The 24,911-nt window shown below is 49.8% G+C and overlaps 8 protein-coding genes and 1 non-coding gene across 9 annotated transcripts; 7 read left to right on the top strand and 2 right to left on the bottom strand.

Annotated features, from left to right (window-relative positions):
* Positions 1–151: 151 nt before the first annotated feature.
* EDB91DRAFT_1337905 (uncharacterized protein) lies at positions 152–1,646 on the top strand (the record flags this gene model as incomplete). Its single annotated transcript, XM_041325603.1, has 6 exons — positions 152–451; positions 516–678; positions 733–921; positions 978–1,049; positions 1,102–1,294; positions 1,346–1,646. The coding sequence occupies 6 exons, from the start codon at positions 152–154 to the stop codon at positions 1,644–1,646; spliced, it is 1,218 nt and encodes a 405-aa protein (XP_041174780.1).
* A 1,057-nt stretch (positions 1,647–2,703) lies between these two features.
* On the top strand, positions 2,704–3,642 carry EDB91DRAFT_589266 (uncharacterized protein). Its single transcript, XM_041327802.1, has 4 exons — positions 2,704–2,797; positions 2,848–3,231; positions 3,281–3,403; positions 3,478–3,642. The coding sequence occupies exons 2-4, from the start codon at positions 2,868–2,870 to the stop codon at positions 3,480–3,482; spliced, it is 492 nt and encodes a 163-aa protein (XP_041174779.1). The 5' UTR covers positions 2,704–2,797; positions 2,848–2,867; the 3' UTR covers positions 3,483–3,642.
* A 623-nt stretch (positions 3,643–4,265) lies between these two features.
* EDB91DRAFT_1337904 (cytochrome P450) lies at positions 4,266–6,703 on the top strand. Its single transcript, XM_041325602.1, has 13 exons — positions 4,266–4,521; positions 4,573–4,702; positions 4,752–4,940; positions 4,990–5,141; positions 5,197–5,312; positions 5,362–5,491; positions 5,544–5,557; positions 5,606–5,795; positions 5,845–5,901; positions 5,952–5,976; positions 6,026–6,162; positions 6,229–6,361; positions 6,418–6,703. Exons 1-13 carry the CDS (start codon positions 4,311–4,313, stop codon positions 6,485–6,487), a joined length of 1,554 nt encoding a protein of 517 aa, XP_041174778.1. The 5' UTR covers positions 4,266–4,310; the 3' UTR covers positions 6,488–6,703.
* A 141-nt stretch (positions 6,704–6,844) lies between these two features.
* On the bottom strand, positions 6,845–8,442 carry EDB91DRAFT_1146908 (uncharacterized protein). The gene is made up of 4 exons (XM_041319264.1): positions 8,182–8,442; positions 8,098–8,134; positions 7,417–8,050; positions 6,845–7,343 (listed from the first exon to the last, which is right to left on the bottom strand). The coding sequence occupies exons 1-4, from the start codon at positions 8,412–8,414 to the stop codon at positions 7,033–7,035; spliced, it is 1,215 nt and encodes a 404-aa protein (XP_041174777.1). The 5' UTR covers positions 8,415–8,442; the 3' UTR covers positions 6,845–7,032.
* A 90-nt stretch (positions 8,443–8,532) lies between these two features.
* Positions 8,533–8,636, top strand: EDB91DRAFT_t87. Its single transcript has one exon. It is a non-coding gene; the product is annotated as a tRNA-Met (tRNA).
* Positions 8,637–9,244: 608 nt separating this feature from the next.
* EDB91DRAFT_589138 (heterokaryon incompatibility protein-domain-containing protein) lies at positions 9,245–11,970 on the top strand. The gene is made up of 5 exons (XM_041327801.1): positions 9,245–9,288; positions 9,343–9,577; positions 9,637–9,786; positions 9,843–10,672; positions 10,728–11,970. Exons 2-5 carry the CDS (start codon positions 9,470–9,472, stop codon positions 11,848–11,850), a joined length of 2,211 nt encoding a protein of 736 aa, XP_041174776.1. The 5' UTR covers positions 9,245–9,288; positions 9,343–9,469; the 3' UTR covers positions 11,851–11,970.
* An 828-nt stretch (positions 11,971–12,798) lies between these two features.
* Positions 12,799–17,605, top strand: EDB91DRAFT_1146890 (uncharacterized protein). Its single transcript, XM_041319263.1, has 12 exons — positions 12,799–13,613; positions 13,667–14,002; positions 14,056–14,224; positions 14,340–15,592; positions 15,681–16,079; positions 16,138–16,258; positions 16,313–16,604; positions 16,657–16,696; positions 16,742–16,910; positions 16,969–17,036; positions 17,089–17,240; positions 17,298–17,605. The coding sequence occupies exons 1-12, from the start codon at positions 12,860–12,862 to the stop codon at positions 17,547–17,549; spliced, it is 4,005 nt and encodes a 1,334-aa protein (XP_041174775.1). The 5' UTR covers positions 12,799–12,859; the 3' UTR covers positions 17,550–17,605.
* A 1,784-nt stretch (positions 17,606–19,389) lies between these two features.
* EDB91DRAFT_1348578 (uncharacterized protein) lies at positions 19,390–21,152 on the top strand. The gene is made up of 6 exons (XM_041325975.1): positions 19,390–19,504; positions 19,574–19,882; positions 19,941–20,156; positions 20,208–20,240; positions 20,290–20,372; positions 20,420–21,152. Exons 2-6 carry the CDS (start codon positions 19,757–19,759, stop codon positions 20,784–20,786), a joined length of 825 nt encoding a protein of 274 aa, XP_041174774.1. The 5' UTR covers positions 19,390–19,504; positions 19,574–19,756; the 3' UTR covers positions 20,787–21,152.
* A 541-nt stretch (positions 21,153–21,693) lies between these two features.
* Positions 21,694–23,852, bottom strand: EDB91DRAFT_588929 (uncharacterized protein). Its single transcript, XM_041327799.1, has 17 exons — positions 23,618–23,852; positions 23,468–23,549; positions 23,405–23,418; positions 23,229–23,337; positions 23,148–23,165; positions 23,070–23,095; positions 22,984–23,009; positions 22,895–22,932; positions 22,807–22,831; positions 22,743–22,754; positions 22,669–22,684; positions 22,478–22,621; positions 22,363–22,422; positions 22,288–22,315; positions 22,178–22,235; positions 21,951–22,124; positions 21,694–21,894 (listed from the first exon to the last, which is right to left on the bottom strand). The coding sequence occupies exons 1-16, from the start codon at positions 23,707–23,709 to the stop codon at positions 21,994–21,996; spliced, it is 879 nt and encodes a 292-aa protein (XP_041174773.1). The 5' UTR covers positions 23,710–23,852; the 3' UTR covers positions 21,694–21,894; positions 21,951–21,993.
* Between the last annotated feature and the right edge of the window lie 1,059 nt (positions 23,853–24,911).

Raw genomic sequence — 24,911 nt, 5'->3', positions numbered from 1 at the left:
GGTTTGCATCTAATGTGAGTCCCATGTGATTATGTCTCAGTACAACTCCTGTGTAGATAGCATTCAGGTGGGGATTTCTGGAATACAAATACTTCAGATAACGATGGAGGATGCCCACCTATCACAACCGTCCCACTCAGAAAAGCCAACCATGTCTTCTTCCGACGCGTCTATTACCTCGACCGCTGGTGAGACTGTCACCAACGCCGTGAAGTCTCCCTTGTGGATGTCTCTCTATGTACTATCCACCACAACGCCTGCAGTGAATGAAAATACCGTCTCCGGTGTGCCCCCAACCAACAACCCACGTCCCCTGAGAGGGATGAGTGACAATGCAGAATACTGGGTGAACGACGGCGGCGACGCATTCACATTCAAGTTCCCAGCTACGATCGACTTTCAGGGTCAGTTCGACCGCACAGGGCCCTACTTTAATCTTCCGCGAACAGGGGTGGGCAGGTCTCCAGTTCAGCCTATTGATTGTCTCTGACAAGCAATCAAAATTGCAGCTATAGTTGGACCTTCCCGCCTTGAAGAAGATGCGGGCGCAGTTCGAGATCCGCCCCTTAGACATTCACACGCATGACACCTTGCCTGAGGAAGCCATCAAATGCAGCTCCTCAGTGATGGACATGTTGAATGTCCTGCACGGCGAAGCTCAGGATGCCAGGAACGCACGTGAGTAAACACGGACTATAGAGAGCCTTACGAGTCTACTGACCTCAAAATTAGTGCTGGCCCCAACTTTGTACCCCAGGGACAACCCATTCTGGCACAGTTATGGTGCTGGAGAAAATGAATGTTTCTCCGTTGTGCTCACGACCGACACGCTGATCGGCAATATAACACATGCTGGGCGCGCATCCGTACCCCGCTTGAGGTGGTGCGACATAGGAAAGGGCGACTCTATGCAAAGCCCGTGTAAGTGAGTTTCGTTCAGAACAAGAGGCACGACTGACAACATTGTATGAGTCCAGCTAAAGCGAGAGCAGCTGCGATGGCGGGAGCTCCACCCGGAGGTGCGAAATCAAGCACGACTACGCTGCAAGGTACGTTGCCAGTCAAACGCACAGAAAAAATGAGTGTCTAATACTGGATCAGAACACCCTCCTCTCTCGGACTTGCCGGATCCTCTCGGACGCTACGCGTCTTTGATCACCCAATATAACCTTCGGGAGGCTACCGTAGTCGCACCGAATATCCGGGACGGTGACGGCCATCTAATTCGCCCTCACGAGTACAATACCAAACTAGCCACAGGCGACATGGTGTTCGTGGAATGCCAACTGAAGCTGTAAGTGTCAGATTCAATTACTTGGGCGCTGTACTGATGGAGCACGGCCAGTTGGACCATCGCGCCAAACAGAAGAGAGAACGCCCTGCCAGAAGACAGGAACGGATCCCGGAGGTACCAAGTCATGCTCAAAAGCATGAAGGTGTTACCTGACGCATCCATTACAGCCGCGGAGTTCGCCAACTACTGGACCGATGCTAAAGGGAAGCGCAAGGCGACCGACTGCGCCGAGGGTTCATCCGCCACAAAGAAGCCCTTGAACGATGAAGCGTCAGACGGAGACGAAGAGGATGAGGATGAGGAAGAGTTCCCCTTAAAGGACGGCCACGCCATGCAAGTGACAGAGTACTGATCTTGTTGGGAGCGAACATTGGAAATAAAAGTGTCCTATTTTCGTTGGTAATGTGGGTTTAGGTGTAATGTACATTACGCAGTAGACATGCCGAAACGAATCTCCAATATCCTTCAGTTGGTCTCCGAGCGCCCTTCATAATTGAAAATGTTTTCAATTATGTGTAGGCGGAGTGCATTATCGAATAAAATCTAAGAGATCGGAGACACCACAGATGCAAAACAGACAGAAATCACAACGACCGCAATTGCCCGAGTGATCAATTTGTTGTCGGCCGAGTCGGGGATTGGCGCTTGCGCCGCTACGATTGAGACAGTCTGACACGTACATAGCACCATCATGATCCATAGCACGTTCCTTGTTTCTCTCTAGGCTGCATGTCTGGCGGGTCCTTCCAGTGTCGGAGAAATTCAGTTGTGCCATGTCAATATGACAGGGACTGGCTGCTATGTACTACCGAGTACTCGTGCAAAACCCTTTCCCACTGGCGTGGGCACATCACTTGTAGAGCAACGCGCATGCATCGTAAGTATGTCAATCTTCCAGGGACCAGCACAGCTAACCTGGTGCTACCCAGGTGGTGTACTAGATGTCGACCCATATTGATGCGAAACTGTCATATACTAGGCATCGGTGCGTGCCACTGCGCCGCTTCTGAGTCCGGACAAGACATCAAGAAACGCCCCATGCGACATGCCCATTGCCTTATCTTTCTGCCTTTGGAGTGTAATGTTCGGGATTTGCCTAACGCCCGCTCTCTTAGCCTCCTGCGAAGAAAACATATCCCCGACTTTCTTCTCGTTCTTCCACCATCGGGCAAAAGAGACGAGTGACAACACGTTCAGGAAAACTCAACCCCCAGGATACCCACCATGTCAAGCACACAAATGGGATATTGCGAGACTGATTTTCCCCGCGAACCGGTGGCGTTTGCCTAGATAGTCGCGAGCATGTTGCAAGTAATGCTCATGTTAAAGGATATACTTAGCATTAGACGATGCTTCATACTTCTCCGCATACCTGGTGGTGGAAGTTTTAGCCTCCCTCATACCCGCCGTTTCCCTATGGTATGTCACGACTCACAACGCTGTATGTGACTGCTTGTACATTCATAGCGTCTTTGCAGGTACTCCGGACAACTACTCCGTCTTGTAATGCCCTCTCTACTTTCATCTGCATTACCAACTTATCTCGCATGTAGGTTGAAAGCGCAACGGAGACATGCAGTGTGGACAGCTTACATGCACAGTCACCGCGTCTTCTCCGTTACGTTCAAATCTGCATAAGTTCCCCCTGAGCCTGTACATCGAACAATTCTACTCTGGGCACATACTGAACTCCACGGTTCGCCTTGACCTGCCCGCCTTTAACGCCTTGGGCTCGGATATCTTGCAGGATCTCGGGTTTGAGTCGTTCCCTTGCGTGGCTTGGGAAACCGTCAGCCTGATAACGAGCCTTATTCGTCTGTTCTCAGCTTTTTGTTCAGATTGCAGTCAACAGGATGGTACACTTTTTGTAGTTCTCAACTTTTTGCAATCTATATCGTACTGGTATGGCACAGGAGAATTAGCGGTCGGATCCTTCGGTAGGTCAACAGCCGATGTTCTAAGCATTTGTCTGAGTCAGAGATGTAGTTTGGACTGCGACAACGAGCAATGAGGATTATATTCGCATGCGAGGCTTGAACAGCCTCGTTGTGGGGTTTGACCATCGCCAGGAACTTGTCGCAGGTAATTCTAGTGAAAGCATTGGAGCAGGTATGTCGATGCACCATACCAGACAATGTGGTTAGATTTACCGAGTTGGAACGATCCCGTTCTATCTAGGACAGTTTGAGTATCGTGTCCGGGTTGGACAGACCATGGATTTGTCACCCCATTACTTATTACAAGGGAATCACTGTCTTCCTTCTACTTGTCTGCGGCTAGCGGCAAGCGTTGGGTTAACATCGAGGAGAAGTGGCAAGAGAATGCACCCAGGTGACGGGCGTTACACACTCCACGTTCATGTTGCGCACCTGCAATCTGAGGACATATTATCGAACAGAAGGTCGTCCTTGGTGAAACTGCTATGACACTATGATCCTCTATCGGGAGGAGGTGCATGCATAGGAACTAGCAGACTGCCGGAATTCGATGACCGACCGGCGACCACACTACTGTACGCTATTGCACTGGATGATATATGGGCGGACATGGTCACCCATTGCTGTTTTACGGCTGCTGGAATGTGACGGCGGTTTCAACAGTACTACATTAATGGAGTCAGGCAGAGCGTCGGACGAGTGGCCATTTGGGGGTATTTCGCGCGCCCTAATATCGAAACGAGCGGGATCCTTTTGTTTGTCGAGCTCCACAAGTAAACAGAACCGGTAAGGGGAATAAAATGAAATCTGGTCTATCGATATGAAGGTAAGCGGTAAGCTAACTAGTCTCCCTAGACGGTCACGTGCACAGACCATAGACGAATCAAGTTAGGTGTTCCTTCATTTCTAGTATTATTACTATACAACGACACCAAATTTTCAATTCATCCTTCGAATTCAGTCTTCTTCCGACTTCAGCACCCCAAAATCCGGAGATGCCAGGTACAGGGGGCGATAAGCATCTGTTATAAGGTCCATCTCGTGCTTTGGATGTCTACCCACGCACTGCTAGGCTAACCATGATCCCCGCAGTTGATGGTCGCCTTGCTATCCTCGCCGTCTTACCGATTTCTCTTGTTGTCGTCACTGCCCTTAGGCGGTTCACTGAGAACAGACAGAACAAACTGTCCCTTCCTCCTGGCCCAGTGCCGCTCCCGCTATTAGGGAACATCTTATCTATCAACACTAAAGAACCTTGGTTGACTTATACTAAGTGGCATGCCGCTTATGGTGCGTGGACAGACAGCTTGAGTAGTACATTTGTGCAAATCATTCTATCAGGGGACTTGGTCTTCGCGCGAATTCTAAACCAGGAAGTAGTCGTGATCAATTCTCAGCGCGTTGCAGAAGCCTTACTGGACAAACGTTCTCGCATTTACTCCGATCGACCATACTTAGCCACACTCGAGCCGTGAGTCATTCTAATATTATTCCATTCACCCATTCTGAAGTGCAGGCAGATTTGGCTTGTCAATCGACTTCGCATTCATAGGTTATGGTGATGAATGGCGTCTTTGTCGACGATTCTTCCACCAAACTTTCCGTCCCGAGTCTGCAGTAAGGTTTCTCCCAATGCAAATGAGACGGGCTCGTGAGATGGCCGTCAATCTCATTCATGATCCTCAACATTATCATTCCCACTTCGTAACGTCAGCCAATCCGTTTGTGAACATTGAATGATTATTAACCTGTCTACAGATTCTCATTATCTATTGTAATGTCAGCTATATATGACTACCAGGCCAATGATCGTGACGATCCTCTGGTTCGAGTCGTGGACAATGCACTGGCTCCTGGCTTGGCTGTGTTGACCCAAGAGAGAGCAATCTTGTTCAATACTTTCCCCTTCTGTGAGCTCAGCCCTCTTTGACGAGAGAAAAGTTGTCATTTTGTACTCTGACGCAGTGTTGAAGTCACCTGACTGGTGCTGGGGATCCTCGATCAAACGCGATGCTCAGCTTTCGACCAATCGCATAACGGAAATGATGAACATGCCATTTCGATATGCGCAGCAGCACATGGTGGGAATCTGTTAGTTTGGTTCTAGACACTGATTTCATGCTTGACAAGGCCGACAACTGGTCCGCTGGGCAGTTGTCCATGGTGGCAGAAAACTTACAACGGATGGAGAAGCAAGATCAAGCGTCCAAACCAATGTTTGAGACTACCTTAAAGAAAGCAGCCACTACTGCTATTATAGGTTTGTTACCTTTTTACGAGAGGCGTTATGTTCACAAATGCATGCTATGCAGGTTCATACGAGACGGTCAGCGGATGTCCGAACTAGTTTGGGTGCTGCTTAACTTCTTCACAGACTCCTTCAACCCTGATGGCTTTTGCTCTCGCCATGGTATCTTACCCAGATGTTCAAAGGCGCGCACAAGCAGAGATCGACTCGGTGATTGGAAGTGATCGCTTGCCTACGTTTGAAGATAGAACATCATTGCCCTACGTCGAATCAGTTCTGCGGGAGACTTTCCGATGGCACCCTATTGCACCTATGGGTAATCTTCCTCCCTGAGTTATTTGCCACTACTGAAGATGATCTTATAGGTATACCACATGCTACCTCGAGTGATGATATGTACGATGGTTACTTCATTCCAAAAGGTCCGTTCTTTTTGTCCGATGAATACATCATTTGTAATATCGTACATCAGGAGCGACCGTGATATGCAACACATGGTCAGATAGGTTCTCCCCAGCTACCGAGATGTGCTGACCCTATTCGCAGGGGCATTTCACGCGATGAGAAGCGGTACCCTGACGCATCTCGCTTTATGCCAGAGAGGTTCATGGACGTCAATGGTGCGTTGACGGATGATGACCCTGCGGAATACGTTTTCGGCTTAGGCCGGCGCGGATGTCCAGGTGGGTTGAACTATCTTGATGTTGTATAGCATGTAGTGACTCAAGACATTGATATCCTTTCATCAGGCCGATATACTGCTGATGCCTCTATATGGTCTGCTATTGTGACGATGTTGGCCACAGTGAACCTTTCTCCCGCCAAAGATGACCAGGGCAACGTGATCGATTTCACCCCCAAATTCTCAACGGGGCTCACTCAGTACTTGATTCCTAATGTTGTTCCATCCTCCTGTCACTGACATTTTATCGTTTTAGTACCACTAGGGTCTTCCCTTGCAGTATTTCGCCACGTTCCCATATCCGTCCAGGACTTTTGGATGTTTAATGACCTCCGACCGGAGCAGTTGAGCGACAGTGAACAGCGATTTATGTGTAGAACGACGAATTACAATGTCAATTCATTGCATGCAATGTTGGTGGAGTTATGTAATATCATGTAGAACGCAGCTACAAGAAAGATCCAAAGGACCAAGGGATAGATCTGATACAGACAACGGGCACGTCTGTCAATGCTAACTAACTCCGTTCGTCCTCAGCCTAGTGAAAATTTAATTAAACATACTGCAACGCGAGGAGAATGCAGTCAGAGATCTGATGGACCCCGCGGGTTCCTCGTTCGCGATCGAATTGTAGACAGTAAACATTGACAATCAACCGAAATCCCTCGAAGTGATATCATTTAGCATGATTAAGATCTTGCATAGATCTTGCACACTGGTTCTGAGCGTTTCACTAGGTTCATTGTTTTAAAGCACTGATGAAGTTTTGGCACGCAGCATGGCAGTACAATTCATCCACAGATATCCTGCAGGCCATGTACCCGACGTCTCAAACTGGCGTGTTCAAGTCGTCTGAAATTATTTTGTGATGTCACCAGTCCGCAAATCCAACAAGTTTCCCGTCCCATGTCCACCAAATCATCTCGTCTTCTTCTGGAGTTTCTTCACCCGTTATTATTTCCGAGTTTTCAGTCGTCCCCTGTCGACTGCGAATCCATACTCCTTCCACCTTTCCTCCCTTCTTTTTCTTCTTGATATCATCCCTTGTCGGACGTTCACCAGATTCCTCGAGAAATGCATCGAGCAACGCGTCAAAAGCACTGCTGAGGGGTTGCCTGGGTACCCATGCTGGGTGCATGAATCTTCGCGGAGCACGCAGGACTATGTGTGTCTGAGTTGGAGCTATGCGTCCAGAACAACGTCAGAATATAAAGGAACTGATAAAAACGGAGGTAAAAGGTTGGGTACTACTTACGCATCTCGCTGGCCATGCCCTGTCCATCATTTTCTCCGCACGCGCTTGCGAGGGTGCGTGAGAGCAGGCGTTCGGCAGCGCGGAGGGCTTCGAGTTCTTGGGCATAACTGTGAGGCAGCGGTTGTGGTGGAGGAGGCGTAGAAGGAGAGGGAGAAGGTGTCCTAGATGGTGGTGGGGAGGGCGCTTGAGAGGATTCATTGGATTCCGTTTCCGACTCGACTTCTTCATCGCCCGAATCATCACTACTGTCGCTGTCACTGCTTTCGTTTGAGTCGGCTTCGCCATCACTGTCGTTGTCCGAGTTAGACTCGTCTTCGCCATCACTTCCGGCATCCTCTGCGCCCTCTCCCATACCATGTTCAGATGGGATACCTGAGCAATCGTCTCGTTCTCCCCAGACCTTTGCCTCCAAAGCATCAACACCCACCATCACCCTGCATTTGGCGGATCCAGGTGTGGGACCAAGAACGACTGCAAGGTAGGCACGACCAGAGTTTTGAGCATCTTTTCTCGGTGTTCCGCTGCGGAGGGCAAACGCTGTAGAGAGTGCTGTGAATGTCGTATTGAGGTGTGACGCGAGGGTATCGAATGAATTGAGGAGCTCCTGACGCTTCTTTGCAGCTCGAGAAGTGGTCTTCGTGGCGTCAGCGCTACAGTCAGATAAATTGGCAGGGCACGTACATCACCACTGGGCATGCGTACCATCTGCATGACCGGGCTATACAACCATGAGCAGACGATTTGATTCGAAACGCTAGAACTTACAAAGGAACTTGACTCTTTAAAAATAGAACGTGGCCGATCAAGCTAATGCACAATCTGGCGGCCATAGAGTCTGTCACAAGGTCGGCGTCGAGTGTGATGCATGGGATCTTCGTAGTAGGCACAAGCATTGGGGCAGGCTGTATGTTCGTATAGATGTCTTCTATTTCTTTAGGAGGTACGTGCTTTTCTAACTTGCAGTCAGAGCTTGAGCTTGAGGGTGCAAGGACACGCATGGTTGGAGGACGAGACGAGGTGACACTTTACACGTGACGTCACGCGCCCAACGCGTTGTCATCACGTGCTAGGAAAGCCCACACCTTCAGGTTGCGTAACAACATCCATCACAGGAACGCCCTGATGGCTCAGTTGGTTAGAGCGCAGGTCTCATACAGCTGTATGACCGGTATCATTGCCGGGCAATCCTGAGGTCGCAAGTTCGAACCTTGCTCAGGGCATCCTCCTGCCAGTTGGTTCTGACATATCCGATTAATCTGGATTTTTTGATTTTTCTTCTTCTTTGCAGTGATCAGCCAGGCCCGGGGTGAGGCAGATCAAGTCTTTCATAGCAGTGAGCCATGCGAGCGTTAAACTACCTTGCTTAGAGGGCAGTCGTTTGAACTTCGAAGGGACACCTTGTCCGAGTCATTGAGCACAAGCTTGCTGCGGATGCTCAAAACATGTTGATGCCATGACCTAAAGACTGGCTTAGAATGTGAAAGGCACGCCCCTTTCTTTGGCAGCTGCTCCAAGGAGAAAATATGCCGGGTTGGAGTGCGATGCTGTGTGATGAACCAGCCGACGAAAAACGACGCAAAGAATATCATGATGCAGGTTAGTATTAGCTTAGTTTCATATTTTAACCCAGCGGAAAACTGATGTAATAGGACGATCTTGCCAAGGCTCAAGCTGAAGATCGGCGGCTGTTTCGTATGATATCCTTTCGATCGATCCTACCCCGCAAATCATACTCAGATTCTGGACCATGCGGTGGTCAGCCTAAGCCTAAGGGCGCCACTGTGATTACTGCAATGAGTAGTGCACTCGGTGACACACAAGCTCGATTACTCGGAGCAAATGCTTCAAGGAGAACCTTTCCCTATCCGTAAGGTTGGTTGGCATTTCCGATAATAGGCGCTTGTAAACTCATGTTCATATCAAAAGTCTTCGCACACGCCACGAGGCTATTGCACGGCGCATCGTCCACCACTCACCTCAACTCCTCGTCGTTTTTGCATCCCGGCAATTCCTCGTATCCCAGACCTGCCAGACGCCCTTTTAATCCCACTCGATGAACGAATCCACTCCACGGCGTAAGAAACACTGTTGGCGGAAGCAAAGTCAGTCAGATCTGCATCTGCCTGGAGAGGAAAGCAGGCAAGGGGACATTGCACTCGAGGTATGACTGTTGCCCTTCCAATGGAATGTTCAAAGATTACTGGAATGTCATTGTTGCAGCAGTACCCTCGCCCATCCTCGTGGGCGTTATCCAAATTGCTCGATCGGGTTCGCAAGTTTGTCAAGGCAATCAAAGAACGTTTCACTCGAAGTGCTGGACGATCTCCGATTCCTTCGCCCATGCCTAATACCTTCAGCAGACCAAGTCAGGTATGTGTATATCCAACGTTTGGTACACTCCATCGGCGAACTTGCTTGCTTAGCAGGTCGACGGGACGGAATCGCTCGACCCTCAGCCAAAATCTCTGCAAGGAAAACTCGTGAATGCCACCGACGAGGCCATCAACTCAGTAGCAACAGAACACACCCTGTGCCCCACGTGCCAGAAGTCCATCGACACCTCCCACCTCTTCCATAACCCATCTCGGGGTTCAGAAGACTTCCGTCGCTATCCCGATTGCGAGACACTCGAAGCGTCGTCTTCTGCTGGAGGATGCCACCTTTGTTCTTTGATTCTTGGAAAAATACGGCAGCAGCAGCAGCCTGCAACTGGGCCCATCACTGTCACCCTTCAAGTTTCGCGTTCAGGTGGGATGACGCTGTTGATCCAGGCGGGGGAAACTGGTAGCCAGAGGATGGGTTATCTCGTCATTGTCCCAGTCGATGATGTGGAGACTCCCACCACATGCACGTCTGCCACTGGAAAATTCACGTTTCCGAGTCAGAGCAGCTACGAAAACGCACGAACTGCAAAATCGTTGGCTTCGGAAGCGTCATTCAATTTGGCCCGGGAGTGGCTACAACAATGTCTGCAGAAACATCATAAATGCATGGAGACAGTCAGGGCAGCACGGACAACGAACGGTCCCAGTCGGCTCATTGATGTCGGGTGTGATGATGGGGTGGAACCCAGGGTTGTAATCAGTCAGGAACTGGGCGAGACAAGGCTGGAGTACTTGACGCTCAGTCACTGCTGGGGCGGGGCTGAGATTCTTCGGCTTCTTAAAGAGAACATCGATAGTCTGAAGGTCGGAATCCCACCCTCTACCCTACCGAAAACGTTTCAGGATGCAATTGTTATCACTCGACGATTAGGGTGTGTAACTTATTCCTCTTGGCCCGGGGCTGTGATTCTAACGAGGGGATGTCAGATATCAATACCTCTGGATCGATTCCCTCTGTATCATCCAAAATTCCCCCTCCGACTGGCGCTCCGAGTCTGCAATCATGGGTGAAATCTATGCCAATTCCACTTGCACCATTGCTGCCCTCACCGCACGCAACTCCCATGAGGGCTGCTTCTTTGACCATGCCCGGAACCCACTGTTCTTCCGCCCATGCCGAGTCCTAGACCGTTGGTACGTTGAAGCCAACTCCAATGTTGGCGTCGATCTGCGGATGGGGTTGTCGCCCCTCCCGCTTCACACCCGTGCATGGGTCGTCCAGGAGCGGATCCTTGCCCCAAGGACGCTGTACTATGGCTTTACGGGGCTCGCATGGGAATGTACAGAGTGTTCAGCCACGGAAGCTATGCCAGGTGGGGAGGTGAGCAGGTTTTCCCCCAAGGCATCCTTCTTCGGTATACAACAGCAAACGGACGAGGAGAAATACGGCGCTTGGATGGACATCCAGATCTCGTACACGCAGTGTCACCTGACGCGGTTTGACGACAGGTTGGTGGCAATATCGGGCGTGATAAAGCGGATTGAGATGCTGACGGGGTGGGAAAATGTGTGGGGCTTGTGGAGGGAGTGGTTGTTGATTGATATGCTGTGGTTTGTGGAGGAGCCGACGTGGGGTAGACCGGAGACAGATGAGTATTTGGCGCCAACATGGTCATGGATGGGGGTTGAGGGAAGAGTGATGGCAGCGATTGGGGCTGGAGAACAGAGGAGGTGGACAGCAGAGGTCATCGATGTTGGGTCACTTGGTGAACGGGGATATGTTCGGATCAAGGCAATGATGCGGAGGGTGAAGTGTACAACTGAGTGGAGGTTGAATTCGGGGATCGAAACACCAGCACCGACGTGGGAAGAGGTGGATTGGGATCCAGATGTGATACTGACGACGGACGACGTGGAGAAGGAGATGTGGTGTTTATTAGTTGCAAGGCTGCCGGAGTACCTCGGAGGGAGTGAGGCATTTGATATTGGATTGGTGGTGACGCCGAAAGGAGAGGAATGGGCACGGGTGGGGATTTTTAGACAACTGCGGGAGGGGAATGCTTTGTTTCCAGAGAATGTAGTGGACATTGTTGAAGTAGCAATCGTGTAAAAATGTAATGGTGTACCACTTCCCCCATCAAACAAGTTCTTGAATTCAAAGGAGCGCCCCGAGAACTACAAATGTATTACATCAATATTGTCTATCACAACCTAATGCTAATCAGAGCCCGACGTCCGCAGTCTGATAATAACAAACGATCTGAACCTGGTTGAAGATAACACTCCACGAAGGAGTTCAATAAGGAAAAAATTCAAAAGAACTAGTCCGAGAGTAGTCTGCATTGAGTTTCACGATCTACGAAGGATACGCGAGCCACAAAGTGAACTGAAGGACAAACCAATACTGTTGCATAATGATGCGATCAGTCGTACCTCATACGCAAAAAGGCGGTTGGCCTCCTGCCCCTCATATGCAAGGAGGTGGTCCTCTACAAGCTTTAGTGGCAGTTCATGATTACTCTGGCAGGCGAGCACTTGTGCTGACCCCCAAACTTTAGGCAGGCTACCAATGTAGTACGCGCACTTGTGCTCGCCAAGAGAGGTGTTGCCAATGACCTGCATACTAACAGGCCACCACACGAAGCAAGTGCTCATCATGTACCTAGCAATCCTGAGCGCCTTCTTGACAGGCGCATGCGCGATAGTGACGACTGATTGCTAAACAACAGAAACAGGTTCGCCAGATCCCCGCGTACGACGATTCTCATCCTCGCCCTCCTCTGCTGTAACAGAATCTTTGGGACATAGATGAAGTTGCTTTTCTGGAATGTCGCGCAGCTCATTCCAGATGGGCTCTGGTAGAGGGTGATCGGAATACGCAGACCTTAACCCGCTCGGAAATTTGGATGCGTGAAGCAACCTGTACGTGACGAGCATTCGTGGCCTTCGAGGTAGTTGAGGAGAAGAACAGTTTCGAAGTCCGCTTGATATTTTGAAGTTCTCACATCTTTAGCGAGCCCGGTGGTATTTGACTCAGTGCAATCTGCCAACCCGAATGCGGCACAAAAGGACTATCAAAGGAGTGGCATAAGCGCTGTGCGCCTTATAAGCTTGTTGACATGCAATGTACCTCGTACTCGGAGAAAGGTGGATTCAATCCATTGCCAACTTCAACTACCAATAAAGTCCCGGCGTATAACTATAGATATGGGGAACAAGCGAAGACTCGCCGGTTACTACTAGCAGTTCTGAAACTAGCTACATGTCTCTGCCTTGCATCATGGGTTTATCGTTTCGCCCTCCCCGGCCCTGCTGCTCAACCACTCCCGTCGAAGTATTCTGGAGCCTTGCAGGATGACCCCGCATCCGAGTTCGCAGATGATGACTTCCCTCTGCGTGCACATGAGCCTTGGGACATTTCTGTGGACTTCCCCTACCCGCGCACGTTATCTTACGAGGTGACAGAAGGAACATGGCTGCGACTCGACGTGCATCCTATCAATGGGGATATCGTGTTTGACATGGCAGGGGATCTATACTGCCTGCCGGCTGACGCATATTTGGGGGCTGCTGGAAAAGTAGGAGGAAGGACAGAAGCAGTGCCAGTGCTCACAGGTGTCCCGCATGATGCGAATCCTCGGTTCTCGCCTGAAGGTGACAGACTTGCATTCCAGAGCGACGCGGGGCTAGGCGCTGATAATCTGTGGGTGATGCCCTGGGCAACTGAAGGGTGCACGGCCATGGACGTCCGCGCGCATGTTAATTCATCACACGAGCTCGAGTTGAAGATCCAGGACGAGGAGCTGCTTGCAGGGGGTATCAAGGAGACCAGTGAGAGGAAACTGAGATCGACAAGGGAGGGGAGGGTAGACGGTGAGTGATAAAGTTGTGTCTCGAATCCAGGTGGGATGCTCATAAAAGTATAGCGCAACGTATCACGAATGAGACGTACAACTGGGTGTCTGACCCGCGCTGGCATCCTGCAGGGGATAAGGTCGTCGCAACAAAATGGTACTATTCTTCACGCTCACTCGGGGCTGGCGAAGGATGGGAGTTCCCCGTTCCTCCCATCAACACCAAGTCGCAGGTTGAGGCAGGCGCTGGCAAGCGTTTGGTATCAAAGAGCCTGCCTATGGGGTGGAAAAAGGCAGATTATGTAGAGCAGCAGATTGGACATGAACAGTTCATATGGGCGGGCAACGATGTGCTTATTTATGCTGGTAATGTGAGAGATGTGGATGGGAGTTACACGTATTCCAAAGGTGCGTTAGCATTTTATCGATGCTCTATGTGCTTCTGGCTCATGTATCTGCAGACGTCCATCAGGGTATCTACTCAATCTTCCGGCGCAACTTAACAACGGGCGTGGAGGAGACGCTCGTTGACGCATTCCCTGGTGGTGCTAGCCGGCCTACACTCTCGCGTGATGGAGGCACCCTTGCGTTTGTGCGCCGTGTGAGGGACAAAGAAGCACTCGTCCTCAAGTGAGTAGCATTTACTTTTACTTTTCTTGAGTGTTTAGTTTATCTATGCTCTCTAATGCTCTTAATCTTGCATTTAACGTTTACTTGGCTGGCTCAACTACCGTTACTTCAACAGGGATCTCAACACGGGCACCCTACACCATATATGGCACGGCCTCACCTACGACCTCTCGACAATCTACGCACCGACGGGTACTTACCCATCCTTCGCATTTACGCCCTCTTCGTTCTCGCCGGGCATTGTTATCTGGGCTGCCGGGAAAATCTGGCATGTCCCATTGGCGCGCAATGGAGAGGGGGAACTTGTTGCCGCGACTAAAGCCACCAACAATGCAGACCTCACGCCAAAGGTGATCCCGTTCACAGCACACATCTCGAAGAAGCTTGCAGAAACGCGGCGTGTGAAGACTGATGTGCGCAAGTTTGAATCAGGCCCGCAGCGCATACGTGCATTTACCCAGCTTGCATTGGATGAAACTGGCAACCGTGCGGTATTTGCAAGCGCGGGACAGACGTGGGTGAAGATGCTTCAAGGATCGCTCATCAACCCCGCTACGTTAGACCCCATCGATGATGCGAATTTCCTGGGTACAAAGCCTCCCCGGGGTATTCCTCACCTGCATCCCTCTGCAGGCTACTACTCACCTTCCTTCATTCCTGCTTCCTCCTTCGCCTTGCACGCACGCTGGGACAACTTGCATTTCTCGTCCCTTGAGCTGTCAGATCTGGAGAGCGGGCAGGTTTGGGAAATCGTCGGACTCCCAAAGGGGCGGTGGTTTGGTGCTGTTGTAAGTGGAGCTGCGGAAAACGGCGTGCGAACAATGGTGCTGGTGAAGACGGGTGGGGATGTGTTGACCGGAAACGTGGTGGCCACTGCACAAACGGGAGTCTGGGTCGGGAAGATCGCGCTCCCATCCCTATCTCTCTCCACAGACACGGTGACATTGAACAACCTGCGTCATGTCCCAAGTAGTATCGACCCCTCCGATGTCGTCAAGTTATCATTCGTGGAAGGCGAGGCTAGTGAAGCGCTCGTGCAGCAATCTGACCGCGTACTTCGGCTTTCCTTGCATGACGGTGCTGAGCAGGTGGTTGCCCAGGGGAAGGGAACAGATGAGCTTATTTTCTCCCCATCCGGATCCGTGCCCTCAAAATCCTCAAGACGAGCTGGACGCAACCGAGCGGTAGGGGGTGCAGCATTTGTCAGCCTCTATCACGTATATTACGCCCTACCTTCCTCAGTGAACCCTGAAAATGAGATGTGGGCTAAGCCGGGGAAGGCACCGAAGGACTTGGCGCGTTTGAGTGGGGACGGTGGGCATGATGTCGTATTTAGCGGGGACGGAAGTGTGATCGGGTGGTTCCTCGGTGCGTTCATTCTCATACAATTTTACGTCTCCCCGAATTCGTCATATTTCAATTTCCATTCTGACCTAGTAATCGCTACATGAATTAGGTCCATACCTCCACACCCTCCCACTCTCCCGCCTTCCCTCATGCGAGGACGCAATCGGAGCTGACGCATCTACCTTTGGGATCGACTGCGTCCGGGACTTGCTGGATGTCACAGCAGTGGATGTCGCTTATACTCCTGATGTTCAAAGGTTGTCCAGCGAGGCGCGCCAGTCAATGGCGGACGGGGCACAGGGATCAATGCAAGGACATGCAGCATGGAGCAACGCTGACGTGGTAATCATCCAAAATGCAACAGTCCTGAGCATGGAAAACGGCGTGCTCACGCAGGACTTGAGGCCAGGCGCGAGCGTTGTGATTCGGAGCGGAGTGGTGGAGGCTGTTGGTGGCCCTGATGTCGGTGAAGAACTGGTGGGGGCGTTCATAATCAACGCTGAGGGCGGTCTGTGGTTTCATCTAGCTTTTTTGAAATAGCAGAGCTGACATTGCATGATGCGTAGGGTACGTCGTCCCTGGTTTCATCGACGCACACGCGCACTGGAGTGGCACAGAAGACAAGTACCCAGCGACGTCCTGGGAGATGCAGACATTCCTTGCGTATGGCGTGACTACACTACACAAGTGCGTGCGTTCTCCTCCGCATATCCATTCACCACTTCAATCCCGAACCTGCAGCCCAAGTCTACATAACTCCCTCGGCTACGTCGAGCGCGGACGTATCGAGTCTGGACTCATGGCTGGCCCGCGGCTCTTCCATACCGGCACGGTCATATATGGCGCATCCGACTACAGCATCCATCAAGACATTGCAAGCATGCGCGAGGCACGTGAAGCACTCGTAAGGATCAAGGCTGAGGCCGGAGATGCAAGTTGGAGCTATAAGAACTACAATTTGCCGACGAGGGCTGCCAGGCAACGGTTATTGACAGCTTCGCGTGAGCTTGGGATGTTGTGTGTACCTGAAGGCGTAAGTGCACTTCTATTGTATGGTTTCTGTGTTGAGTGACTTGTGGACATAGGGGATGAACTATGATTGGGATTTGACATATATTGTGGATGGTAAGTGCCCGACTCCGAGCCTCCAATGGTTGTTGATTAAACTAGGGATGACCACGATCGAGCACAATATTCCTGTGTCGACGCTATATGACGATATCCTCACACTCTACACGATGAGCGGGACTGGATCTACTCCGACACATGTCGTCGATTATGGGGGCATGTCCGGGGAGGAATATCTCTGGGCAACTGAGGACATCCCGAACGACCCCAAGTATGTTTCTGCTAAAACCTTTGGCTATATGCCCTAAGTAACTCATTATCACATCCAGACTCCGCACGCACACACGGCACGACATTCTCGAAGGGCTCTCGGAGAGTACAAGCCGGCCGTTCAATTGTAAGGACTCATGTGGATGAACGCGTGGTGCCTGTTAACTTTTTTCGTTCAGCGATGGCGCTATGGAATGTTTCTGCATCTGTTGCGAATATGGTGCACCGAGGACTGCGCGCCCATATCGGAGCGCATGGCGAGCCGCCTCTTGGACTCATGTACCACCAGGAGATGTTCTACGCCAAATCAGGCGGGCTGAGCAATTACGAGGTCCGTCTCCTCACCACATTCATTTGTTGAGCCTGATCCAATCTGAACTCGGTGTAGGTAATTCGCGCAGCCACCGCTGATGCCGCAATCACTTTCGGCCTATTCGACAGCCTCGGGTCCATCTCGACGGGTAAACTTGCAGACCTCATCATTTTCCCGCCCGGTTTTGACCTGTTGCAAGACGATATCCGCCACACGCGGAATATCAGGTATGTGATGCGTGGTGGGCGGGTATGGGATGCAGGGACGATGGAGGAGATTTGGCCCATCAAGAGGAAGCAGGTACTTCCGCCGTTCAATGCGGAGTAGGAGCCTGAACAGAATATGCCTTTGTGTACTACTATGTCAGTGGAACTTGGATTACATTTGAAAGCAGTAGTGGAATTCAAAACAATCATTGAAGCTTGCTCTCAGGAGGTCATCCACAATGGTGGTTCCAACCCAACCGCTCGAGAAACATGGGCCTTGGAGTTCAACAATGTGAGAGAAAACGCGCAGGAGCGCCGTGTTATGTCTTTGCTCTGCTCTTCTCAGTCCACAGGTGTAATCATACATGGCTGGTGCCAGTAATTAACCAACACGCCTCTTGACAAATACAATACAGATCCATAGGCCCCAGACAGTATGTACTAGTCTCACCATGCACGCCGGGGCTGACGCGGACGTTCTACCTGCCCCGCGTGTCCTGAGAGCCACCCATGTCCAAGGGCGACAGTGGCCATAACAGCCAGCGAGAAGTGGAAAAGAGTGTCGGCGACGGAAATGAGTCAGCACATGTCTCCGAGTCTGTCACCAAGGCTCCCTCCTTGAAAAACACATTCATGCCCTCCGCATCGTCTATTTGACGTCGCTGTCCAAACTCGCTTTCGGTCGACAAAACTGACACTACAGAAGTGTTTGTCAGACGATTGTTGTCAACCGATGGAAATGCGTTGATCACCGCCTAGCGTGGATGCCCTGGAAAGACGGACTGGACAACATAGCGCCAATTGGGAATCGTACAGCCTGGACGATAGTTCACTTGAAAGGCTGCAAATATCCCGGATATCTACAATCGTGGCTATGACGAATTGTCAACCATGATACATGATGGTTCGGAATTAGGAGAGCGGCATGTCGTCACGTAGAAAACGACGCACATGTCGGAAACGGAGAGAGCAGCTCGTCTGTACACGTTGGTGTACAAAACATCAACAGGACATGCAACACCCGTCAACGAGTTGGGCAGTGCTGTCGGGGGCGGTCAGGGGAGACCTCCTCGGGAAAAAAACGCGCGGAATGGGTATCGATGTTCTGCAGCGAACGACCTCCATAGCACGAACCTCTTCTTAAAATCTGGCTGCGCTACATATTCGACAACCAAACCCCGGAGGCGAGTCGTGAGACCGTGCGAGCGGGACTGAGAGATGTTGTCTATTTCTACCGTGCAAGGAGATGTATTATTGAGGGCAACTGACAGTGCTGTGCAGCTTTGTCTGCTTTACAGATGAAGAATATACTCTGTGGAAAGACACCAAGCTGTCGCATAATGATAGCTTCATGAGGTCACTGCGTGCAATGTTTTGAGGAATTGGGAATCGTCTATTGAGTATGTGGGCTCGGCCTCGTTCTTCGACCAGCAGACATGCCAGGAGCCGTCCAGCACTTTAAAAAGAGACCATGTTCACTAAGCTGGAAATGCGATGGTTTACTTCGATACTACCACCTGGTTGATGAAAATTTCAAACAGACTGTCATCGACCAGGTGGCAGCATCGTGCGGATTCAGACACAAGATCATGGGCTAGGCGAAAATTATCAGCATAGACAATCGGGATGCTAAAATCCTTCGTGATGGTATTCACAGCCGCTGCAACGAGTGAAGCATACCAGTAAGCGAAAAGAAGAAGAAATGAAACCCACAGGGCGTTGGCAACATAAATGAACCAATTTGGCTAGTAGTAGAAGCGTTTGCGATCAAGGGAATCGTTGGACATAGTTTTGATGGCAATCAAGGCGATCTAGTCGTTTGGAGCAATTGGTTGAAGTTACATATAGGGCAACCTGCGGTGTGTTGGAGTGGAGTTCGAATTTCATGACCCCCGCCGAGGTTTGTCTGCAAGTAAGTACTCTGTGAGCCAACTGCGAGTAGCTACTGCGAGCATGCAATACACGTGTATCCCGCCGCGGTCTATGTATATGTGCATGCTTGCAGTACTCCTAAAAGTGTCTACTTAAGCTTATGGCTGGGGAGTCTATGATAGTCAAGTCTTGGACTTTCTGTTGGTTAGTCTTACTTCGCTCTTCTAACTTGAACCTAATTAAATTCCCCTATGATGAACTCACGAAATTCAGCTCACGACAATCAAAGAAACTATTTGTTGCAGACTTAATGATGTCTATGGATGTCAGATGTCAGCCTAGTACTACTCGGCGGCTGACTTGCGGAACCAACATGGGTGAGGCTGACTGACCATTCACTAGTACATAAGTACCCTACCGCTCCTCTTGTCCTGAACTCCCGGAGCGACGATACCCATGACTGCCACTGAAGACGCGTTCGAGCTGCTTGGTAGAGTTGCTGATGCTTTCGACAATCCTTCCTCCCGCGAGTCACGCAAAGACTTCCGCGTGAATACCATCAAGATACATCGGCCCCAGACGGTACGTACTATGTAGCCTCACCATGCGCGCCGGGGCTGATGTTCTACCTGCCTATCAGAGCCATTCCAGCCAAGAAAGTCAAGTCCAACACGCCAGCTATGCCCGTCGCGAGCCCTCTTTCTTCGACGTAAGCTACATCTATGACGATGACGAACTCGCCGATATATCGACTATCGGAAACCGTTCGTGCGCATCGTCCGAGACAATCAAGAGCACCACTAGAGTCACCTCGTACGACGATGCGTTCTATACCTGCGATGATACAGTTGCCATGGTATTTCCCTTATCTATCTCAACATAGATCACACCTAACACGTTTCAATAGGATGAATTATCGACTGACGAAATGACAAAGATGGTTTGTGCAACTTGGCCGGCCTCTCATTCATTTAACCAACGTTTAGTAGCTTTTTTTCAACAGCAGTCCGCTTGACAGACTCAACAATCTTGCTCGTGCTGAACTCAAGAAGACTGGCTGGTTCGAACGACCGTATGTATTTAAAACATACTTGCACTCACTCGTTCATCTTGCTTTAGTGACCAGTGGTCTATCGTCAACATGGGCCTCTCAAATCCAACAACACCCACGCGTGGACCCGCTTCTCCTCCCAAAACTCCTCCAGACATCTTGTCCCCAATCCTCCCCGCTACACCCGCTATCACTGCCCTTCCACCTCCATCCTTCACCCAAATCCTGCCATCCCCATACTCATCCGCGAAGAAACATTCTCCCGCCTCCTTCAAAGCCAGCACCCCAAATGGCAAATACAGCTCGAGCTCGCACGACAGTTTTCCTGACTTCAGCGCGCTCTCATACGCACCGCATGGCGAACCAGAGCCGCCGAAACGTTTTGGTGTGAGTGGTCGCGTGAAGGAGCCTCATGAAGCGCGTCCTGCACGTTAACGTGGGCGTGCATCCGGGCGGGAGATCGAGACAGTCTTTGCTTGTGGGAGTGGGATTGCGACCTGGTTCTAGGTCTTCGGGTACGTGGGCGTTTACTAGTATTGGATCTACGCACACACAGGCGGGGAACCGATGGAGCGGGCTTTGGCATTGATACTCGACCTTGATTTACTCATAATTTGCTTGTCACTGGATTACTGTATCCAAATGCGCAGTTTGGGTGACAAAGCCACTCTAACAGGAGAAGTCACTGAATGACACGCTTTAGCCACAGTGGCCGAACTACTAGGTGACGGTGGAGATGGATTCTTTCTCATCTGTGCGATAGATGAGTATGCGTATATTGTTGCCTGACCGTCTTGTAGCGAGATAGGACCTTGTGGGTTCTTATTATGTAAATCATTCCACTATACATGTCATAGGACTATAGAATACACGACTTCCTATGGATTGAATGAGCCACCAGGTGTTAGTGACCTTGCCATTCCAGACAGGTCCCATTGGTTTCTTCTGCCAGGAACTCCACCTCGCGACTGGAAATTCAAGCATATGGTACCTTGAAGCATCTTCACAGGAAGATAGATGAAGAGAGGCATGAAAGCAGGTATAGAGAGAACAGAGCTAGGGAGGAGGTAAGTACCCATGTGCCTCGTCTCTCCGCCCATCAGATGCCTTCATGATGTACAGTTCCTTGTACCCTAGGACCCATTTAGCCATCCTCGCATTACACATTACCGTGACCCACTGGAATCGCTTGCGGGATATTTAGCTGCAGGGGTTTCATCTTCTCTAGTTGGCTGAACACCGCATGTCGGGGTCAAGCAGAAAGGACCTGACAGAATTCGATGAAATGAACGAGATTCACAAGTGTGTGCAGCACCTCGATTAGAAGAAACGACTGTTGTCACCTCCCCATCGCGCCGAACTGTTTGAAAACAAATCGACGGTTGCCAGCAAATAGATAACACGTTAAAGCAACATTGAAGACATTGAAACACATAAGTTATCTGCGAGTCTTATTTCGTGATACAGGCAGACAAAATTCATGCACACCGATCCATCACACTGACGAGAAAGAATATATCTCCATCGTTACCTTCCTCGACCACTGTGATAAAGCGTATCATTTAGCCCACTTCTATTAACAGTAACACAACTACCAACCTTGGCAGATTGAGCAGGATGCGCCACTTCATCGCCTGCATGTTTATATGCATTCTTCCGGGGTGTGGGGAAGTTCTCGCCTTGCGGCGCAGAATTCGGAAAGAACAAGATTGTCTGCGTTGGACTGTGTGTAGTATTGTGCGTTCAGGAGTGCAATGTACGAGTTAACGTATACTGGAAAGGGTACCGATTATTAGCACCATCTTGAGAGAATAATTTAGTCATACCTTTCGCTAGTGAAAATTCAACACCGAGGTAGATGAAGTTCTTCGGCATCGCTGCACACTGTGGAAGACCATCAGAGACGAGACAGACAATACAAAAATTAGAACTTCACTGTGATGATAACTGTCAATGAAAATATACTGTACTAAATGTAAGTCAAGGTATGAAGTAGGTGGAGGAAGACTACCTTGTCAGACAGCCGGTAGTAATAATGTAACTCATGAGCTTTGTTAGGAAGGAATCGGTACTAAGTACTCCACGTTTCTATATCAGATCCCGACAGAGAAAGGACCGCTTCTCACCTAGAGGACCCAGTACGAGAGGTGATGAGGAGATAGCATAGCGATGATGCGATAAGAATATCGAGAAAGCTCAGTGTACCCAATGTCGAGTAGTTCGCCCACTCGAAAGTTTTCAATAAATCTTCGAACGTGCGGCACCGATATCTACTCCCTATCAGCACTTCGTGGAGTTAGTTCACTGTTTCACTTACGTTGCCCAATTAAGACCTATCATCATTAGGTTAGGATGACCCAATATATCATAATAGTGCCATCGAACGCTCACTGATGGCAACACCTGAAGACGCTTTCAAGATCGAGTGAGGAGAATTTCTCGGTGACAGACTCACCTGAACCTAAGACCACAATTATGCCCTACACAATGGTGGATCGATGGAATTAAATGGCATAATACGTAAGTATCAATTGTAAACCCACCACTGTTATAGGGAGAGCTCTTGATCGGCCCTTGCTGACTATGTTCGTCGCATTAGTCGTAGAAAATGCATTAATAGGGGAACAAGTACTTATCCATATACGATGAACATATAGGCTACGAACAAAGAAAACGTTACGTGCATGTTGCACATAATACTATGCGCATCGAACTTACAGATGTACCCCCCAAATCATGAGCGTCTGTGTATTGCACGTCATGAACGGCTAAAAGAGCTTAGAAATTACAACTTACGTCGACTGGGATCTGAAGCTAAACGAGCCCATCAATATGCTAGCACTAGAGGCGACTCGGAGGGCCAAAGTAGGAACTCACTTTGGCACTCCATACAAGGCCTGAGAGCGCAGCGACATTTGCGTAGTTGATCACTAGATAATAATAGACACCATGGATGATCAAGGCTAGGTGCAGAGCATCAAGTGTCCTAAAAATTCAGGGTGCAGTGCACGATATCGACATGCTCCAAAATTGCAACTCGGAGTGATACCTACCATAACAAAATCACCTGAAATAGATTCAAGAATAGAACTTAGAAAAAGATAGCACAGACGTACGACCAGCTTATAGAATGTCATCCCTGTGTCTTCGTGCGTCTGAAAGTATATGAGAGCTTGAACGTTTGTCACACCAAAGAGACTGTTCCGTGAGATGTTACAGGGAACGCTCAGTTTGTCCGCATACTAGTGAAAACATGGTGGACTAACATTGCTGCAAAGATAACGGCGATAAAAAGTGCCCCAAACGTGTTCCCGAGGTCGAGTTGTGGGATGACATCCTGCGACATTGAGGAAGACATTGTTGTTGAGACAGTTCTGTCAGCATTGCAGTAATTCCATCGTACTATATATCCCACAGCGATGTTGTAAGACTATAGCGCATGACCTCCACAAATCAAAGACGGCGCCTTGTGAGTCAGTGATGCATCACGGCTGGATCCTAAGGCCGCAAGCGCTGATCGGCCGCAACACCAGCAAACTCTCACAACTCGATCTTTTTCATCACTAAAATACATAGGCTCGGAACGATCCACTCAATTGTATCTCACTTCTTTGTACCATCATTAATTCAATGCAATGCCTTGCTGTATCGGAACGAGGTTGCAATGTCTGATCAATCTGAGCGAAATTGAAATGCCTGATATACCGAACAATGTCTGACATATCGGGATGCTAGCCTAATGCCAAGGTATTGTCATATGACAGTTGGAATGGCATAGTTGAGTTTCCTAACATTGTCTGACATTGAGGGCTTGCACCAGATAGTTGTGGCAGATGTGGTAGGTCCGACATTGCCATGTATAGCCATGTCTGGGTTGAGGAATTTTGGTGATGTTTCACAATGATAGCAAGGGGTTGTAAACTGACGCGAAAGTCGCTCGCTCGCTCGTCGGCGTCCAACACATTGAGGAGCATCCACATAATCCTGTGCCACCAGACCATCTGCACTGGGTAAATCTATCCCTGAGAAATCAAGGGATTCAGAACATCAGCGTCATCATGGGATGGGCATCAACATCTTCTGCTGGTTTCTCTTCCTCGATGGCACGAATTTCTTTTTCTTCCCACCATATTCTGGGGGGATGATATATCATGCTCTTTGGTTAGAACCTGCCGCCCATGATACATCAGTGCCTTTGGTCCAGAAGGTGTGATATATCAGCTTCAGCCCCCTTTCTACTGCCGAGAATAATCAATGTGCATCTCCTCTTCTTTGCTGGCTAGACGTTCTTCTTTTGCCAATTCGATGAATCTCAATGGCGGTAATCGTAATTCGTCGAAACCTGAGCACTTACCTTTCAATGTTGTTCCTGATTCGCAATGCTATCGATATATCTTGAAACAAATAAAATTCATTCACAAAAATAATTGCTACACACTAGGACACAGCGCTACGTGATGAAAAGAGGGTAGAAACAGGTTAAGGGGGGTGTAGGTAGGCACCGGGATGGTGTATGGGTGGTGAGGGGTGATCGCTTGCATCCTCGTCGAATCGAAAGAA

Source organism: Suillus paluster (genome assembly GCF_016628075.1).
Source record: "Suillus paluster strain FC165 chromosome Unknown EDB91scaffold_48, whole genome shotgun sequence".
In the NCBI taxonomy this organism is placed as follows: Eukaryota; Fungi; Basidiomycota; class Agaricomycetes; order Boletales; family Suillaceae; genus Suillus; species Suillus paluster.
The sequence above is the reverse complement of the archived record's forward strand: the minus strand, read 5'-3'. Positions and strand labels throughout refer to the sequence as shown.

Bases quoted from the DNA above. Each gene is read 5' to 3' on its own strand.
- EDB91DRAFT_1146890 (XM_041319263.1), top strand. From the start codon at position 12,860: ATGCAATGTACCTCGTACTCGGAGAAAGGTGGATTCAATCCATTGCCA. The intron at 13,614-13,666 runs GTGAGTGATAAA...ATAAAAGTATAG, and splicing joins AAGGGAGGGGAGGGTAGACG to CGCAACGTATCACGAATGAG. The intron at 17,241-17,297 runs GTCCGTCTCCTC...AACTCGGTGTAG, and splicing joins GCGGGCTGAGCAATTACGAG to GTAATTCGCGCAGCCACCGC.
- EDB91DRAFT_1337904 (XM_041325602.1), top strand. From the start codon at position 4,311: ATGATCCCCGCAGTTGATGGTCGCCTTGCTATCCTCGCCGTCTTACCG. The intron at 4,522-4,572 runs GTGCGTGGACAG...TCATTCTATCAG, and splicing joins TAAGTGGCATGCCGCTTATG to GGGACTTGGTCTTCGCGCGA. The intron at 5,142-5,196 runs GTGAGCTCAGCC...ACTCTGACGCAG, and splicing joins GTTCAATACTTTCCCCTTCT to TGTTGAAGTCACCTGACTGG.
- EDB91DRAFT_589266 (XM_041327802.1), top strand. From the start codon at position 2,868: ATGCAGTGTGGACAGCTTACATGCACAGTCACCGCGTCTTCTCCGTTA. The intron at 3,232-3,280 runs GTAGGTCAACAG...TCAGAGATGTAG, and splicing joins ATTAGCGGTCGGATCCTTCG to TTTGGACTGCGACAACGAGC.
- EDB91DRAFT_1146908 (XM_041319264.1), bottom strand. From the start codon at position 8,414: ATGCGTGTCCTTGCACCCTCAAGCTCAAGCTCTGACTGCAAGTTAGAA. The intron at 8,051-8,097 runs GTACGTGCCCTG...GACGCCACGAAG, and splicing joins TACGCATGCCCAGTGGTGAT to ACCACTTCTCGAGCTGCAAA. The intron at 7,344-7,416 runs GTAAGTAGTACC...CTGGACGCATAG, and splicing joins GGGCATGGCCAGCGAGATGC to CTCCAACTCAGACACACATA.
- EDB91DRAFT_588929 (XM_041327799.1), bottom strand. From the start codon at position 23,709: ATGTCTTCCTCAATGTCGCAGGATGTCATCCCACAACTCGACCTCGGG. The intron at 23,010-23,069 runs GTAAGTTCGATG...CTTTGTTCGTAG, and splicing joins ATGATTTGGGGGGTACATCT to CCTATATGTTCATCGTATAT. The intron at 22,236-22,287 runs GTGAAGTTCTAA...GGTCTTCCACAG, and splicing joins CATTGACAGTTATCATCACA to TGTGCAGCGATGCCGAAGAA.
- EDB91DRAFT_589138 (XM_041327801.1), top strand. From the start codon at position 9,470: ATGAACGAATCCACTCCACGGCGTAAGAAACACTGTTGGCGGAAGCAA. The intron at 9,578-9,636 runs GTATGACTGTTG...TCATTGTTGCAG, and splicing joins AAGGGGACATTGCACTCGAG to CAGTACCCTCGCCCATCCTC. The intron at 10,673-10,727 runs GTGTGTAACTTA...AGGGGATGTCAG, and splicing joins GTTATCACTCGACGATTAGG to ATATCAATACCTCTGGATCG.
- EDB91DRAFT_1348578 (XM_041325975.1), top strand. From the start codon at position 19,757: ATGACTGCCACTGAAGACGCGTTCGAGCTGCTTGGTAGAGTTGCTGAT. The intron at 19,883-19,940 runs GTACGTACTATG...CCTGCCTATCAG, and splicing joins AGATACATCGGCCCCAGACG to AGCCATTCCAGCCAAGAAAG. The intron at 20,157-20,207 runs GTATTTCCCTTA...ACGTTTCAATAG, and splicing joins GCGATGATACAGTTGCCATG to GATGAATTATCGACTGACGA.